This window comes from Haliotis rufescens, unplaced genomic scaffold, assembly GCF_023055435.1.
Source record: "Haliotis rufescens isolate VD_foot unplaced genomic scaffold, xgHalRufe1.0.p SCAF_14, whole genome shotgun sequence".
Classification (NCBI taxonomy): Eukaryota; Metazoa; Mollusca; class Gastropoda; order Lepetellida; family Haliotidae; genus Haliotis; species Haliotis rufescens.
In genome coordinates, this window is record NW_025963824.1 from 25846605 (window position 1) to 25860018 (window position 13414).

The 13414-nt window shown below is 39.1% G+C and overlaps 1 protein-coding gene across 2 annotated transcripts in view; it reads right to left on the reverse strand.

Moving 5' to 3' along the window:
• Positions 1-12130, reverse strand: part of LOC124131250 (MYCBP-associated protein-like) — a 75971-nt gene extending 63841 nt beyond the window's left edge. Inside the window, exons 1-2 of one of the 2 annotated variants that reach the window (XM_046494397.2) lie at positions 11981-12130; positions 6118-6180 (exon numbers count right to left, since the gene is read on the reverse strand). In XM_046494397.2, the coding sequence (XP_046350353.2) occupies positions 6118-6178 (61 nt within the window). In that variant the 5' untranslated portion in view covers positions 6179-6180; positions 11981-12130. Of the gene's footprint in view, positions 1-4743; positions 4911-6117; positions 6181-11980 lie in introns of those variants that run through there. The other variant, XM_046494399.2, reaches the window with a different exon arrangement.
• Between the last annotated feature and the right edge of the window lie 1284 nt (positions 12131-13414).

The window sequence follows — 13414 nt, forward strand, 5'->3', positions numbered from 1 at the left end:
GACCATGCTGTCAGTCAGCCAGACAGGAGGGCTACAGCCACCATACACATACTGTGTACCTGACCATGCTGTCAGTCAGCCAGACAGGAGGGCTACAGGGAGGTTGTTCTACTTGTCTCGCTCCACTGTAGGTGAGTAGTCTCGTTATTCATGATCATATTCAGCTTACTTTTTACAAAATATAAAGGTTCATTATTGGGGTTTGTACTTTTCTGAGTTCTTACAAATGATATTAGTCTATTTATTCATGATTTACAGAATTCTGAATTTGTACAAACTATGGTTGTGCAGTTATACATGATTTATTCTGAATTCTTACAAAATGTAGTTGGGCAGTTATTCCTGAGTTATTCTGAATTCTTACAAAATATGGTTGTCCAATTATTCATGAATTGTTCTGATTATTCATGATATTTTTCTGCATTCTTATAAACTATTAGAGTCTAGTTTTTCATAAAGGTACTTTTCTGAATTCTTACAAATATTATGCATTTTATTATGCCATAATAAACTAATTATAAAATTTTCAGCCCCGCCCTCCACTCAAACTAAGAAGTCTGTCTCACATCATCTCCTTGTCTCTACCAGCGCAGATGAAGAATTCTGCTTCCCTTTTATGGACGAGTGTTGATATATTTGACATCAGAAGACAGGGTGAGATTCTATTTAGCACCCAAAACCATTCTTCCATTTTTTTCAGTTTGTGAACAGTAATAACTAGGGGTGTCACGATAAATCGAAATATCGATATGTTGCTATTGGTAAGCACTTAAAGTCAATAAATCGATGTTAAATCTGATTCCGATCAATAGTATCGATTTCAATTAGGAATATTGATAGTTTTGATTGTATTTACCATATCAATAAAATACATACAGTGCTGTTAAAATTTGTTATTCTTTTGATCATGAGTGGTAGTAATCTACACATGGTAATGTGGAAGTTTCTTTATCTCAAATTATTAGGGTAAAGAAAAAACAAATCAGTCATATCTCAAACTTTACTTTTTATTTGTTGTTATGGTTATCACATTCAAAGGAAACTTCAGTTCCAAGTTTTAATTCAACTCTAAAATGATACACTGAAAACAATCAATATTTATCGCAATAGTTGCTTGCAATATTTATAGTTCTCGCAATAGTTTCTTTCAATATCAATAGTTATCGCAATAGTGATTTCCAGACCAATAGTCACCCCTAGTAATAACCATTGTCTTGAGAATAAAAAGTAAAGTTTACTAGCTTTGGTGGCAGAGATAAGTATGTCATTTGATTGTGACATGATGGTAAGTAATGACATCACAATGGTCAGCAAAGCATTGTGAACTAATGTCACTGAGGAAATATCTCCCGTGGAGGCCAGTTTGGGATGACAATAGGCAATTCCAAGGGTGGCTTTTCATAGCAAAAATATTCACATGAGTTGATAAAAGTTTAAAAACATCAAAGCTTGCTGAGAATTGTTTTACTTTTATTAACATGTGTTGATATATTTCCTGTCTTTCAAAAGACACTTGGTGAATCATTCTTCCAACATTTTGGGTTGTGTACAGAAGCTTTGTCAAATGGAATTCAGTTGACAGGCTACAATCAAGTATTTTATGAATGCTTCAATAATATATCACACGCAATCTGTTCATTGTAACTACACAATCAACTAAGGCTAAAAAACAAAAGAGTCTTGGTTCTCAGGCACTGCCCGCATCATCATAAAGTTCACAGCACGTTTCATTTGTATTTCCATTTTAACAAAAATATAAAAAAATCCTTTAGTCAAATACTGTATTCCAATATTTTACTCATCAAGGGATACATTTATGTAGGGAGGCCCTTTCCAAAATTGATCGATAGTACACAATTGTTTATCTGGCTACACAACTGTTTAGTTGGTTACATACTACTTTGACCCCCCCCCCCTGAAAAAAAAAAGAAAAAAAAGAAAAAACAAGACACCGCCCGCCTGCACTGTATTTTCTAAAAACATTGCCTGAGAACCAATTCTTTTATTTTTTTAAGCCTAAGGTGCAGTGAGAAGAATGGGGTTTAAAATTGCATACAAGGTTACTGCACATGATAGTGATATATGCAAGCATGTGTGTGTGGCTGCTTGAACTTGACTAATGCCAATTTATAGTGCTACCCCACCGAGATACCATGCTGCAGTATCACAGGAATACCCCACTCAGACACAGTATACGACTCCGAACCAACCACTCCTTGTTTTAGCTCCTTAATGCTGGGCGCCAGACAGGGTAACAGCAAGTACCATCTTTTAATGTCTTTTGGTATGATGCGGCCGGGGATCGAACCCTGTACCTTCCACTCTCCGGGTGGATGCTCAACCATTAGACCACGGAGGCGGTCTCACGTCTTATGACAAGCAGGGGTTGCTGAAGACCTATTCTTATCTTGGGATCTTCCAGGTCTTGCTCTATGTGTTTTCTCTTCTTTCCTAACTTAAAGAAATACATCCCACATAAAGTCCAACCAAACATCCACTCTTCATGTTAATCATAATGACCTCTGTTGACAGTAAACATACGTTACCTTGAAAAGTTTGCTAAACAAAATAAAAATGAAATAATTAAATTCCTTCTGCCTCACATTAAAAATTTGGTTGAAAGTCAAATAATTAATTTACCGTGACCTACAGATTTTCTCTTCTTTATTTTACAGATTAACAGACTGATCTGTGAGACAGGTAATCCAGTTGGTCTGGCCTAATGAAATTACTATCATCATGTTCACAACAACAATAGTCTATGACACAAAATCTCATGATCAAGGACTTGATAGTTTATACACCTACATGATGGTCAGACTGTTCTGTTTCCAAATAATCTTTTCTCCCTTTTTTCCTTCTTTTGTTTGCATATCCTCACCAAGAAAAAATTAATGCCTAAGGAGATGAGACATTAAACGAAATTAACACTTTTCAAAACAATAACTAAAAAGCCTAATTCCGTTTTGTCAGGCAAGCTGACATAGGATCATGGAGGTGTTGTTGTGTATACTTCTGTTGTATTTATGAAATATGTAATCTCCAGAAAATAAGGGAAATTCGAATATATAGCTGGTGACAACCTTCAATAATGAATCTGTTCGACAAAGCCTATTTTTTATATCATGGAATGAAATTTTGTTACTAGGTATGTGGCAATATCTTTGTGGAACAGTGCAATTAAAATTGATTTCGAACCCTCGTAAACATCAATGTTGGCCATTAAAGGGAGGTTACCAAAGTTCTTGGTATTTAATTTAACCAGACAATGTTGTAGATGATGGATCAAACTAACTGTAACGATTCACCGATATCTATGATATCATTGATACTGAAGTACAGACAATACTTGAAGCATCAGTCTGAGATATCGCAATATGCTCTAAATAGAACAGGAACTAACAGAGTTACCTCCCTTAATGGCAGAAGTAGCATAGCGCACAAGGAAGTGGTGGCTGGGGACGTGCCTACTCACTAATACATTTAATAACCATCAGTTCATTTAATACTGTTTTGTACTTGTATTTTTTTGTTGATGTTTTGGGGAAAACAATAAAAAAAATGTACGTAGCAAGAGGTTTTAGAGCTGTATTTCATAATTTCTTACTATTTGTTGTCGAGTATCATGATACCAGTAATATTGTCAGTCCATATCGTGATACGTATCATAGCGCATTATACCAGGAGATACTCAGCTCCAAAAAAGGGTTCTTGTTTTTTGGACTGGTATACATCACAATCCATGATATTTTAGAATAATTACCAGAAAGTTAATTGCCTTGTCATTTCTTAAATGATGACGATTCATTGTTAAAGGTAAGATGAGAATATTATATGGATGGTTAAGTTATAAAGTAGTTGAAACACCAGTCAAGTTTTAACTAACTAAATGCAAGAAATACCAGGAAGAATAAGAAAACATCGGGATTCCTTATAGTGAAACAATACAGTAGTTGCAGCAACTGAATTTGATGAGAGCAGGTGAGAGAAGACCATGTGCAGCATACAGACAACTGAAGTCATAACATGTAAGACTGAACACCTTTCCATTACCTGCCCTTGTGGCTCTATGTGAGGTTGCAGGTTATTTTTAGTTTTAACCAGCCAAAAAGTAACATTTGATGCAAAATAAGAGGCTTTTTATTCAAATGAACTGTAAAACCTAGGACTTATAATTTAAATGTAAAACCTCTCAGCAGGTCTCACTTGAGTTTCAGTGTTAGAAACAAATGTTTTAGCAAGTAAACACAAGAATATGGAACTCAAACATGTACATATAACATCACAAACATTGTCACATCAGTCATATTCATCAATTAACTATTGATAAGCACAAGATTTACTAATATTATGCATATGTAAAACATAAGGCTGTCGAAACTGGTTTGCCTTTATCAATGTGATTCCAGAGTTAATATTGGATAAGGTGAGTTGCGAGCTCAAGTCATGAGAATTTTAATATCAGTTTACGTCAACTGTTTATAAAAAGAGAGCACCTTGCAAAATGAACCCCTCAAAACTGCCCTTGAGTCAACAAAGTCAACATGTATCAGACATGTCAAAACAATGGAATTTGCTTTATACCACAACTTGTTATTGAGACAATCATAGTTATTATCATCAAGCATCACAAGTCAAACAAAGAATGAATAACAATAATATTGACAATTATTGAAAGTCAGTATTCGCATGTTTTGTGTTTTGTACGAGAATTCGTTCAAAATATTGAATAAAAAAACGCACCGGATGATTTAGGTCGATCTTTCTTCGATGACTTCAGGTTGAGCTTGCTGTTCATTTTGAAATATTACGCAGGCACTGCATAAATGTTGAGGTTATTCTTGATTTCGTTCTATTTCTCTTATCATCAGCAGAAAGCTTCTTAAAACGCCGCCATATTGCTTCCTAGCAACCACATCTCGCGAGAATGTATTGTTCTTAATTACCTCCCTTGTTTCACGAGGCCTCAATGTTAGGGGCCCTGTATGGGTTGTGTCATTACACTCCTTTTTAACACGAACAGTGTGTTTATTGTCAATGCACGCAAAGAGTTTCGTTATACAGCTTAAACAACTTACTTTTATGATAAAACATGTTTAAAAAACAACTTAAATAACTATATGTCCACAATCATAATTTTTGTCACAAGAAGACTGTAAAGAAAGAATTACCATAAAATACATTTACTTTTCTTGGTTTTCCACCGAAAATGCATCTTCCTTTTTTCTTGCCCTCCCCATGACAGAATAATTAATAATTAGAAAATTGGAACGGATGTACCTTGTTACATGTCCCTTTTCGAGTCCAGATTTGGGGGAAAAAATAAACCACACGAATCAGGAGTTTCAGTATTTTGAACGACGGTGTGGCGGTGGGGTAGCCTAGTGTTTAAAGCGTTCGCCCGTCACGTCGAACACCCGGGTTCGATTCCACACATGGGTAGGCGAAGAATTGGTTTGATTGTTTGTTGTTTAACGCCACACTCGGCAATATTCTAGATACTGCTAGACGGCGGCTTGCAAATAATCGCGTATGGGGAAGACAACTAATTTACTATAGTCAACGATACACGACGTCGGCATACGATGACATGCAATCAGCAAAAGTCACAGAGACTGACTACCGGATTATTGTCGCCTCCAACCAGTATAGGTTGTAGGGAGGCAATTTAACCAAGGATCTATCGCGCGAATGTACGTGCATGTAGTGTGAGCGTGTGTGCGTGTGTGCGTGTGTGTGGGTGCATTCAATGCAATAATGATAAAGAATAAAGATCCGGTTCAATTAATCAATTTTTAAAATTTAAAACATGCAATTTGTCAACGATATAATTCCATTTCCCTCGGGATAATACAGCATCATTTATCTTCACTGTATTCATAATACAAAGAACTGATTGTATTTTGTTCTACAAATACAATTTGTCACATACCTGCAAATGCATGTAGTTTATCGAACAACATTATAAAGAAAAAAATCAGGATCCTGCTACATAAACAGAGTCATTCAAACCCAGGACCAGCGAATCCTCACACGACGAAGGGACGCAACTCTGCACAGCGTCTTAGTCCGCCGTGCCACTATTTCCCCGACTAATGGAGTAAACTATTCACTTACTGTACGCGTTCACCTTGGATTGTGCCCGATCGGGTATTTTCTTGTCCGTCCTCTTAGACATGGCTGTGTTAACAGAAAGGAAAGAGTTATATGGACAGTAGTAAATATGAATATGTTCGAAATAGCTGCCTCTGATTATCCCCTGAGCAGAACTACTTTACCACTCACTCACTCACTCACTCACTCGGGGGCACGGGTGGCCCAGTCGTCTAAGGCGCCGCGATTCGCTGTGCAGAGTTGCGTCCCTTGGGCACGCCAGAAACCTAAGATTGTGGGTTCGAATCCCGGTTCGCCCGATTATGTTTCTAGGTTTGTCAGCACCATACCCGTGCTCGTGGGTTTCACCGAAGTGGTAAACGTCTGAGACCTGCATCACTTCGGGCTTTCCTCCCACATTAAGCTGACACGCCGTGATATAACTGTAATACTGTTAAAAGCGGCGTTAAACCTCACTCACTCACTCACTCACACACTCACTCACTCACTCACTCGGGGGCACGGGTGGCCCAGTCGTCTAAGGCGCCGCGATTCGCTTTGCAGAGTTGCGTCCCTTGGGCACACCAGAAACCTATGATTGTGGGTTCGAATCCCGGTTCGCCCGATTATGTTTCTAGGTTTGTCAGCACCATACCCGTGCTCGTGGGTTTCACCGAAGTGGTAAACGTCTGAGACCTGCATCACTTCGGGCTTTTCTCCAACATTAAGCTGACACGCCGTGATAAAACTGGAATAATGTTAAAAGCGGCGTTAAACCTCACTCACTCACTCACTCACTCACTCACTCACTCAAAACACTCACTCACTCACTCACTCAAAACACTTGCACTCGCCCTGATAGACCATGGTATTCTTTACGCCCTGTTAAAAAAGTCACATCTTGCATTTGCTTTCCCATTCAAACCCATGTTTGTTTGTTGTTTGTTGGTTAACGTCGCACACTGCTTTACTCAAGCTACATGACGGCGGATCGTAAATAATCGAACCTGGATCACACAATCCAATGATTGACATCATGAGCATCGTACGACAATCTACGTAATAAGATTGAGAGGGACCGCAGTCGTACAGCATTGATGCATTTACATCACGACACAAACAAAACATAATAACTATTATGAATAAGGTGAAAGGGGGGTTTAACGTCGCGTCTCAGCCCATTGAGATACCATGCAGCAGTTTAACATGGATACCCCACTCAGACACAGTATACTGATTCCGAGCCGATCAGTCCTTGTTTTAGTCTCTTAATACCGAGCGCCAGGCAGGGTAACAACAAGTACCATCTTTTAAAGTCTTTTGGTATGACGCGGCCGGGGATCGAACCCGGACCTTCCCCTCTCCGGGCGGACGCTTTACCACGGAGGGGGGCCTAATTATGAGAAACGACCCATGACGTCTTACGATGACACAAGCACCTCCATATGAGCAATGGGCCATTTAAGAATATAATGTACCATCGAATACTGCGAAGGTGAACGACGTAAGATTAATAACTAAATAGCGAGTAATCGTTAGAACACCCAGTTGTCTGCAGTGTGTGAAATCCGTGTCTGGAGCAGACAAACCAGTGTGGAACCACAATGATGGAGTACGATTTACAAAGCGTATCTTCTTCTTCTCCCCTGAAGATGGTTTGAGTTAATGGCCCGTGCTCTTGACACTTTTATAAATTGTTTTGTTTGTTTGATTGTTGTTCAGTGCCACCTAGTAAAATATTCCAGCCATACGTTTGTTTCTTTGTTGTTTAACGCCGCACTCAGCAATATCCCAACTATATGACATCAGCCTGTAAATAATAGAGTGTGAATCAGACAATCCAGTGACATCATGAGCATCGATCTAAGCAAATGGGATACAATGCACTGCATCAACCAAGTCAGCGAGCCTGATCACCCGATCCCGTTAGTCGCCTCTGGCGACAAGCATGGGTTGCTGAGACCAATTCTAACCTGGATCTTCACGGGTCTCCACCTGTAAATACTTGAGTCTGGACCAGACAGTACCGTGATCGATATTATGAACAACGTACCATGACTCGAGATACGATGACACGCAATCAACCAAATCACGAGTCTGAATATCCGATCCACCAATCGCCACGTATGACAAGTAGCTGAGGACCGACCTCTTCTAACCCTGAATCGTCACGGAGTTCGACTCCCAACATATCATTGATACCCTGCAAACTGATATGTCTTCACAGATCGTCAGTCGACGTAAACACTGTTCAGTCCTTGTCAAATCGTTCATCAATCACTAATCAACAACGAGCGCTCTATCGACTTCGGGGATCAGCAGAGACAGTAGACGTTTATTATAGGGCCGCTTCCTTCAGTTCCATTACGGACATTACAGCATAGTCTATCATACATAACACATTCTGTGCTTTGTATTCGGTTCTTGAACAGACAAACCGGTATTCGATAGTGTGAAGACCGATACCAGGGATAACACTGGATGGACAACGGTCAGAGGTCAATTTGGCCACCAAATTATTCACTATTATGATCAATCTATTGGGAAACGACTGAAAGACAAAATTTCAATCTTCATTTGGGGAAGGAGTCTACCAGACAGGGATGTAGAGATGTATTTCCAAAACACGAAGTGTATATTATGTTGGTTCATATGCTATTTTCAGTGGGTTATAGACGGGTGATACCATCCCCTCTTTATATAGCTGGGAAAATACTACAGAGTGCGGCGTTAAACAGCTAGTCAGACACGCATAGATGATAAAGATGCAAACCTGGTTATAACAACCGGTCATACACACACAGGTGATAAAGATGCATGTATGGTTATAACAACGAGTCAGATACACATAGGTGAGAAAGATGCATATGTGGTTATAGCATCAAGTCAGACACGCACAGGTGATATGATGCATATATGGTTATAAAGACCAGTCATACACACACAGGTGATAAAGATGCATATATGGTAATAACCGCCATCGAGACACACATAGGTGACATAATGCATATATGGTTATAAAGACCAGTCAGATACACACATATGATAAAGATGCATATATGGTTATAACAACCGTTCATACACACACAGGTGATGAAGATGCAAATGTGGTTATACCAACCAGTCATACGCACATAGATGATAAAGATGCATGTATAACGATGCATAACGATGCATATATGGTTATAACAACCAGTCAGACAATTACAGGTGCTAAATATGTATATATGGTTATCATAGCCACACACGCATAGATGATAAAGATGCAAACATGGTTATAACAACCGGTCAGACACGCACAGGTGGTAACGACGCATGTATGTTCTTAACAGTCAGTCAGACACACATAGAAGACAAAGATGCATATATGGTTATAACAGCCAGTCAGACACACATAGAAGACAAAGATGCTTAAATGTTTATAACAACCAGCCAGACACACATAGAAGACAAAGATGCATATATGGTTACAACAGCCAGTCAGACACACATTGAAGACAAAGATGCATATATGGTTATAACAGCCAGTCAGACACACATAGAAGACAAAGATGCACATATGGTTATAACAGCCAGTCAGACACACATAGAAGACAAAGATGCATATATGGTTATAACAGTCAGTCAGACACACATAGAAGACAAAGATGCATATATGGTTATAACAGCCAGTCAGACACACATAGAAGACAAAGATGCATATATCGTTATAACAGCCAGTCAGACACACATAGAAGACAAAGATGCATATATGGTTATAACAGCCAGTCAGACACACATAGAAGACAAAGATGCATTTATGGTTATAACAGCCAGTCAGACACACATAGAAGACAAAGATGCATATATGGTTATAACAGCCAGTCAGACGCACATAGAAGACAAAGATGCTTTTATGGTTACAACAGCCAGTCAGACACACATGGAAGACAAAGATGCACATATGGTTATAACAGCCAGTCAGACACACATAGAAGACAAAGATGCATATATGGTTATAACAGCCAGTCAGACGCACATAGAAGACAAAGATGCACATATGGTTATATCAGCCAGTCAGACACACATAGAAGATAAAGATGCACATATGGTTATAACAGCCATACACGCACAGATGATAAAGATGTACACTTTGTTTTACCAACGATATAGTTATAACAGTAAGTCAGACACACATGGATAATAACAATGCACACGTTGGTACAACACTCAGGAACAGGAACAGGAACATGAACAGGAACATGAACATGGGTTGAAGGTGTACAATGGTGACATTTATCGTCCCAGGATCCGCGGATGGCAAGTTTAAATCATGATATCCGATGACTCTGATCTTCACAACAGTGCTCGTGACGTTTACGGCCGTTGCTACAATGTGCTTTCCCCCCGCCTTGTCCCTCACACCATGATCTTACTTCAATACCTTACAAGAAGCATTTAACCAAACACACTCCCCCAATCAACTGGCAAACACACTACAACCACACAACGCTTACATTGCGCTGCGTATTCATAGAAATTGATAAACTGCAAGTAACTAGTATCAGAAGAACTATAAACATAACGTCCAATGCGTCAACACACAGACACAGACACAGACACAGACACAGACACAGATATATATATATATATATATGTGTGTGTGTGTGTGTGTGTCTGTGTGTGTATATATATATAAAGCACAGTAAATCTCAGGCACAATGTAGCAAAATACGTTATATATAATTTAGTAAAATTATATATATAAAATAATAGTAAAACAGTAAAATTGATCAACAGTATTAACTGGCTAGCATGCATATACATATGGTTATAACATATATTGTCTTCAGTGATCTCCATGTGTAAATATAACGATATATGACAATACATGACCATACATGACAATATCAGATTATCCTGTATACAAACACACCCGTTGGGATTCTGGATTAGAAATGGCCCCCCGCAACCGATGTATCTTGTCACAGGCAATGAATAGATCGGGTGGCCAGGAGAGGCGACTTTGTTAATTTCACGTCATCGGAACCCAAATATTGATGATCGTTGCTCATGATGTCAATCACTGGATTTATTTATAGCCAAGATATATTTGTGTGCAGTTTACATGTTGTAAAACGGTAAATTTTGTATGTTTTATCGGCGAAATATTTCACTCGTTGTCACTGCTTAAAATCCGGAAAATCCAACAATAATCTATACTATGTAAATAATGTCTGCATTATGGTGTAACAATATGGTATTTTCATGCTATTTTCAGATTTAGTTATTATTTCTTTTGTAGATTAATTTAATTAGGTTTGAACTTTGTACTTATTAGGCTTTGTTTATTTTATTACAGCTTGTACCAGTCAATGTACCAGTCTCAGTCAAAGTTAACTTTGTAAATCAGTAAACATTATGACGGTCCGTCTGTCGGTCAAGTTTGTACAGTCACGACAGCCGGCCAACCACAATATGTTGTTGTAGTCAAGTTGTCAATGTTGAATTGGTCAGCTAAACTGTGTGAATCATGATTTTGAATAATGTGAAATTTGTGACATTTGTCCGTCTGTCAGCGGTCAGTCGAGATTATGATAGTGTTTAGAAAATGTGTTTAACAGCTGCGGTTGTGGAATACATGACTGCGTACAGAAATATTGCCTTACATTTATTCTCTACAGTCTGGTCCAGACTCATTTATACACAGATTGTCGTCATACAGCTGGAATATTGCTGAGTGCAGCGTTAAACAACAAACTAGCGTATGAATAGGGCCAGCGCATATAACATTAAATGTCGCATGCTGTTGACATCTAAGACCCCATTGACACACTATTTTTTCTACAGGCTATCAAAGAGCACTAAACGCGTATAGAATCGCTACCGTGGTTTTATAATTACAAACCTGATTCACTGTCTTCAAAACTTGGTTACAAATTCTCAATGTCCACCTCGGTATCCGACTTATCCAGTCCCAGAACGGGGTCCTAACATTGACAAGTTTTTCGTGTGTGGAACGCCGGCGTTTCGTTGCTAACAAAACACACATAGGCTAGTCTACCCCTTGAATAAACTCAAGCCGTGCCTTTCAAAACAGACACCTATTCAACGGGGACACTCATATACCTTTGAAAATATACAGGCTTTTCAATCCAAACATGAATAAGGTATGACCCAAATTCCGATTATTTTTTGTGCTGATAGTTACAAAGGGAGACAACTCAGGTCGAATGAAAAGTTTATTAACTTATGAAATGCAAATGTTGACGAGTACGACTTGAAATAATAATAAGCATGTAATTTGTATAAAGAAGGGAGATAACCGCCGTTGAAGGGTATGCGGATCGATGATGTATTCATGATGATTCGTTTGATAGCCGCGACTCCAGGTCGAACGGCAAAGCTCAAAGTGTGTTCGTCTGAGAGCCCTCTCTCGTAAGTAATACCTGTTTCAAAGCTAAACAAACAATACCTCACGCTTGCTTTTGAATCCGCCGATAAAAGAGAAAATGGCGAGTGGCTAGAGGTGAGGCACTGTGATTGTGTGACATTTGACAGCAAGGGTCGATAACATATAGCAGCCTTTTTGATAGATATGTATACAATCTCTGCGCATGCCTGGCCTACAGACTAAATATTATAGCGTTTCATTCACTCAAAATTCGTTTTAATTCGCAAATTTCCGGAGAACCTTAATTAAAAAATTTACTGCAAAGGTTAAAGTCATTCAGCGAGTGACGAGTAAGTGGGTACGTGCGTGAGTGAGTGTTTGTTTGTTTGTTGTTTAACGCCGCACTCAGCAAAACTCCAGCTATATGACGGCGGTCTGTAAATAATGGAGTCTGAACCAGACAGTCCAGTGATTGAAATCATGAGCATCGATCCACGCAATTGGGATCGATGACATGCATCAACCAAGTCAGCGAGCCTGACCACCCGATCCCGTTAGTCGCCTCTTACGACAAGCATAGTCACCTTTTACGACAAGCATAGTCGCCTTTTACTGCAAGCATGGGTTGCTGAAGACCTATTCTACCCCGGATCGTCACGGGTCGAGTGAGTGAATGTTGTTTAACGCCGCTGTCAGCAATATTCCAGCTGCGTCGAGGCGGCTTGTAAATAATCGCTCCTTGACCAGGCAAACCAGTGATCATCTGTCTTGTCCGAGAGTCTGACCGCCTGACCATCTGGTCCTGTTTTAGTCAACATGCATGAGGTACTGTGAGTTGTGGGGGAGATTCGGCATGTGCTAATGCTAAACACCAATGTTTGTTTGTTTCCTAGTTTGTTTGTTGTTTAAATCCGCACTCAGCAATATTCCAGCTATATGACGGTGATC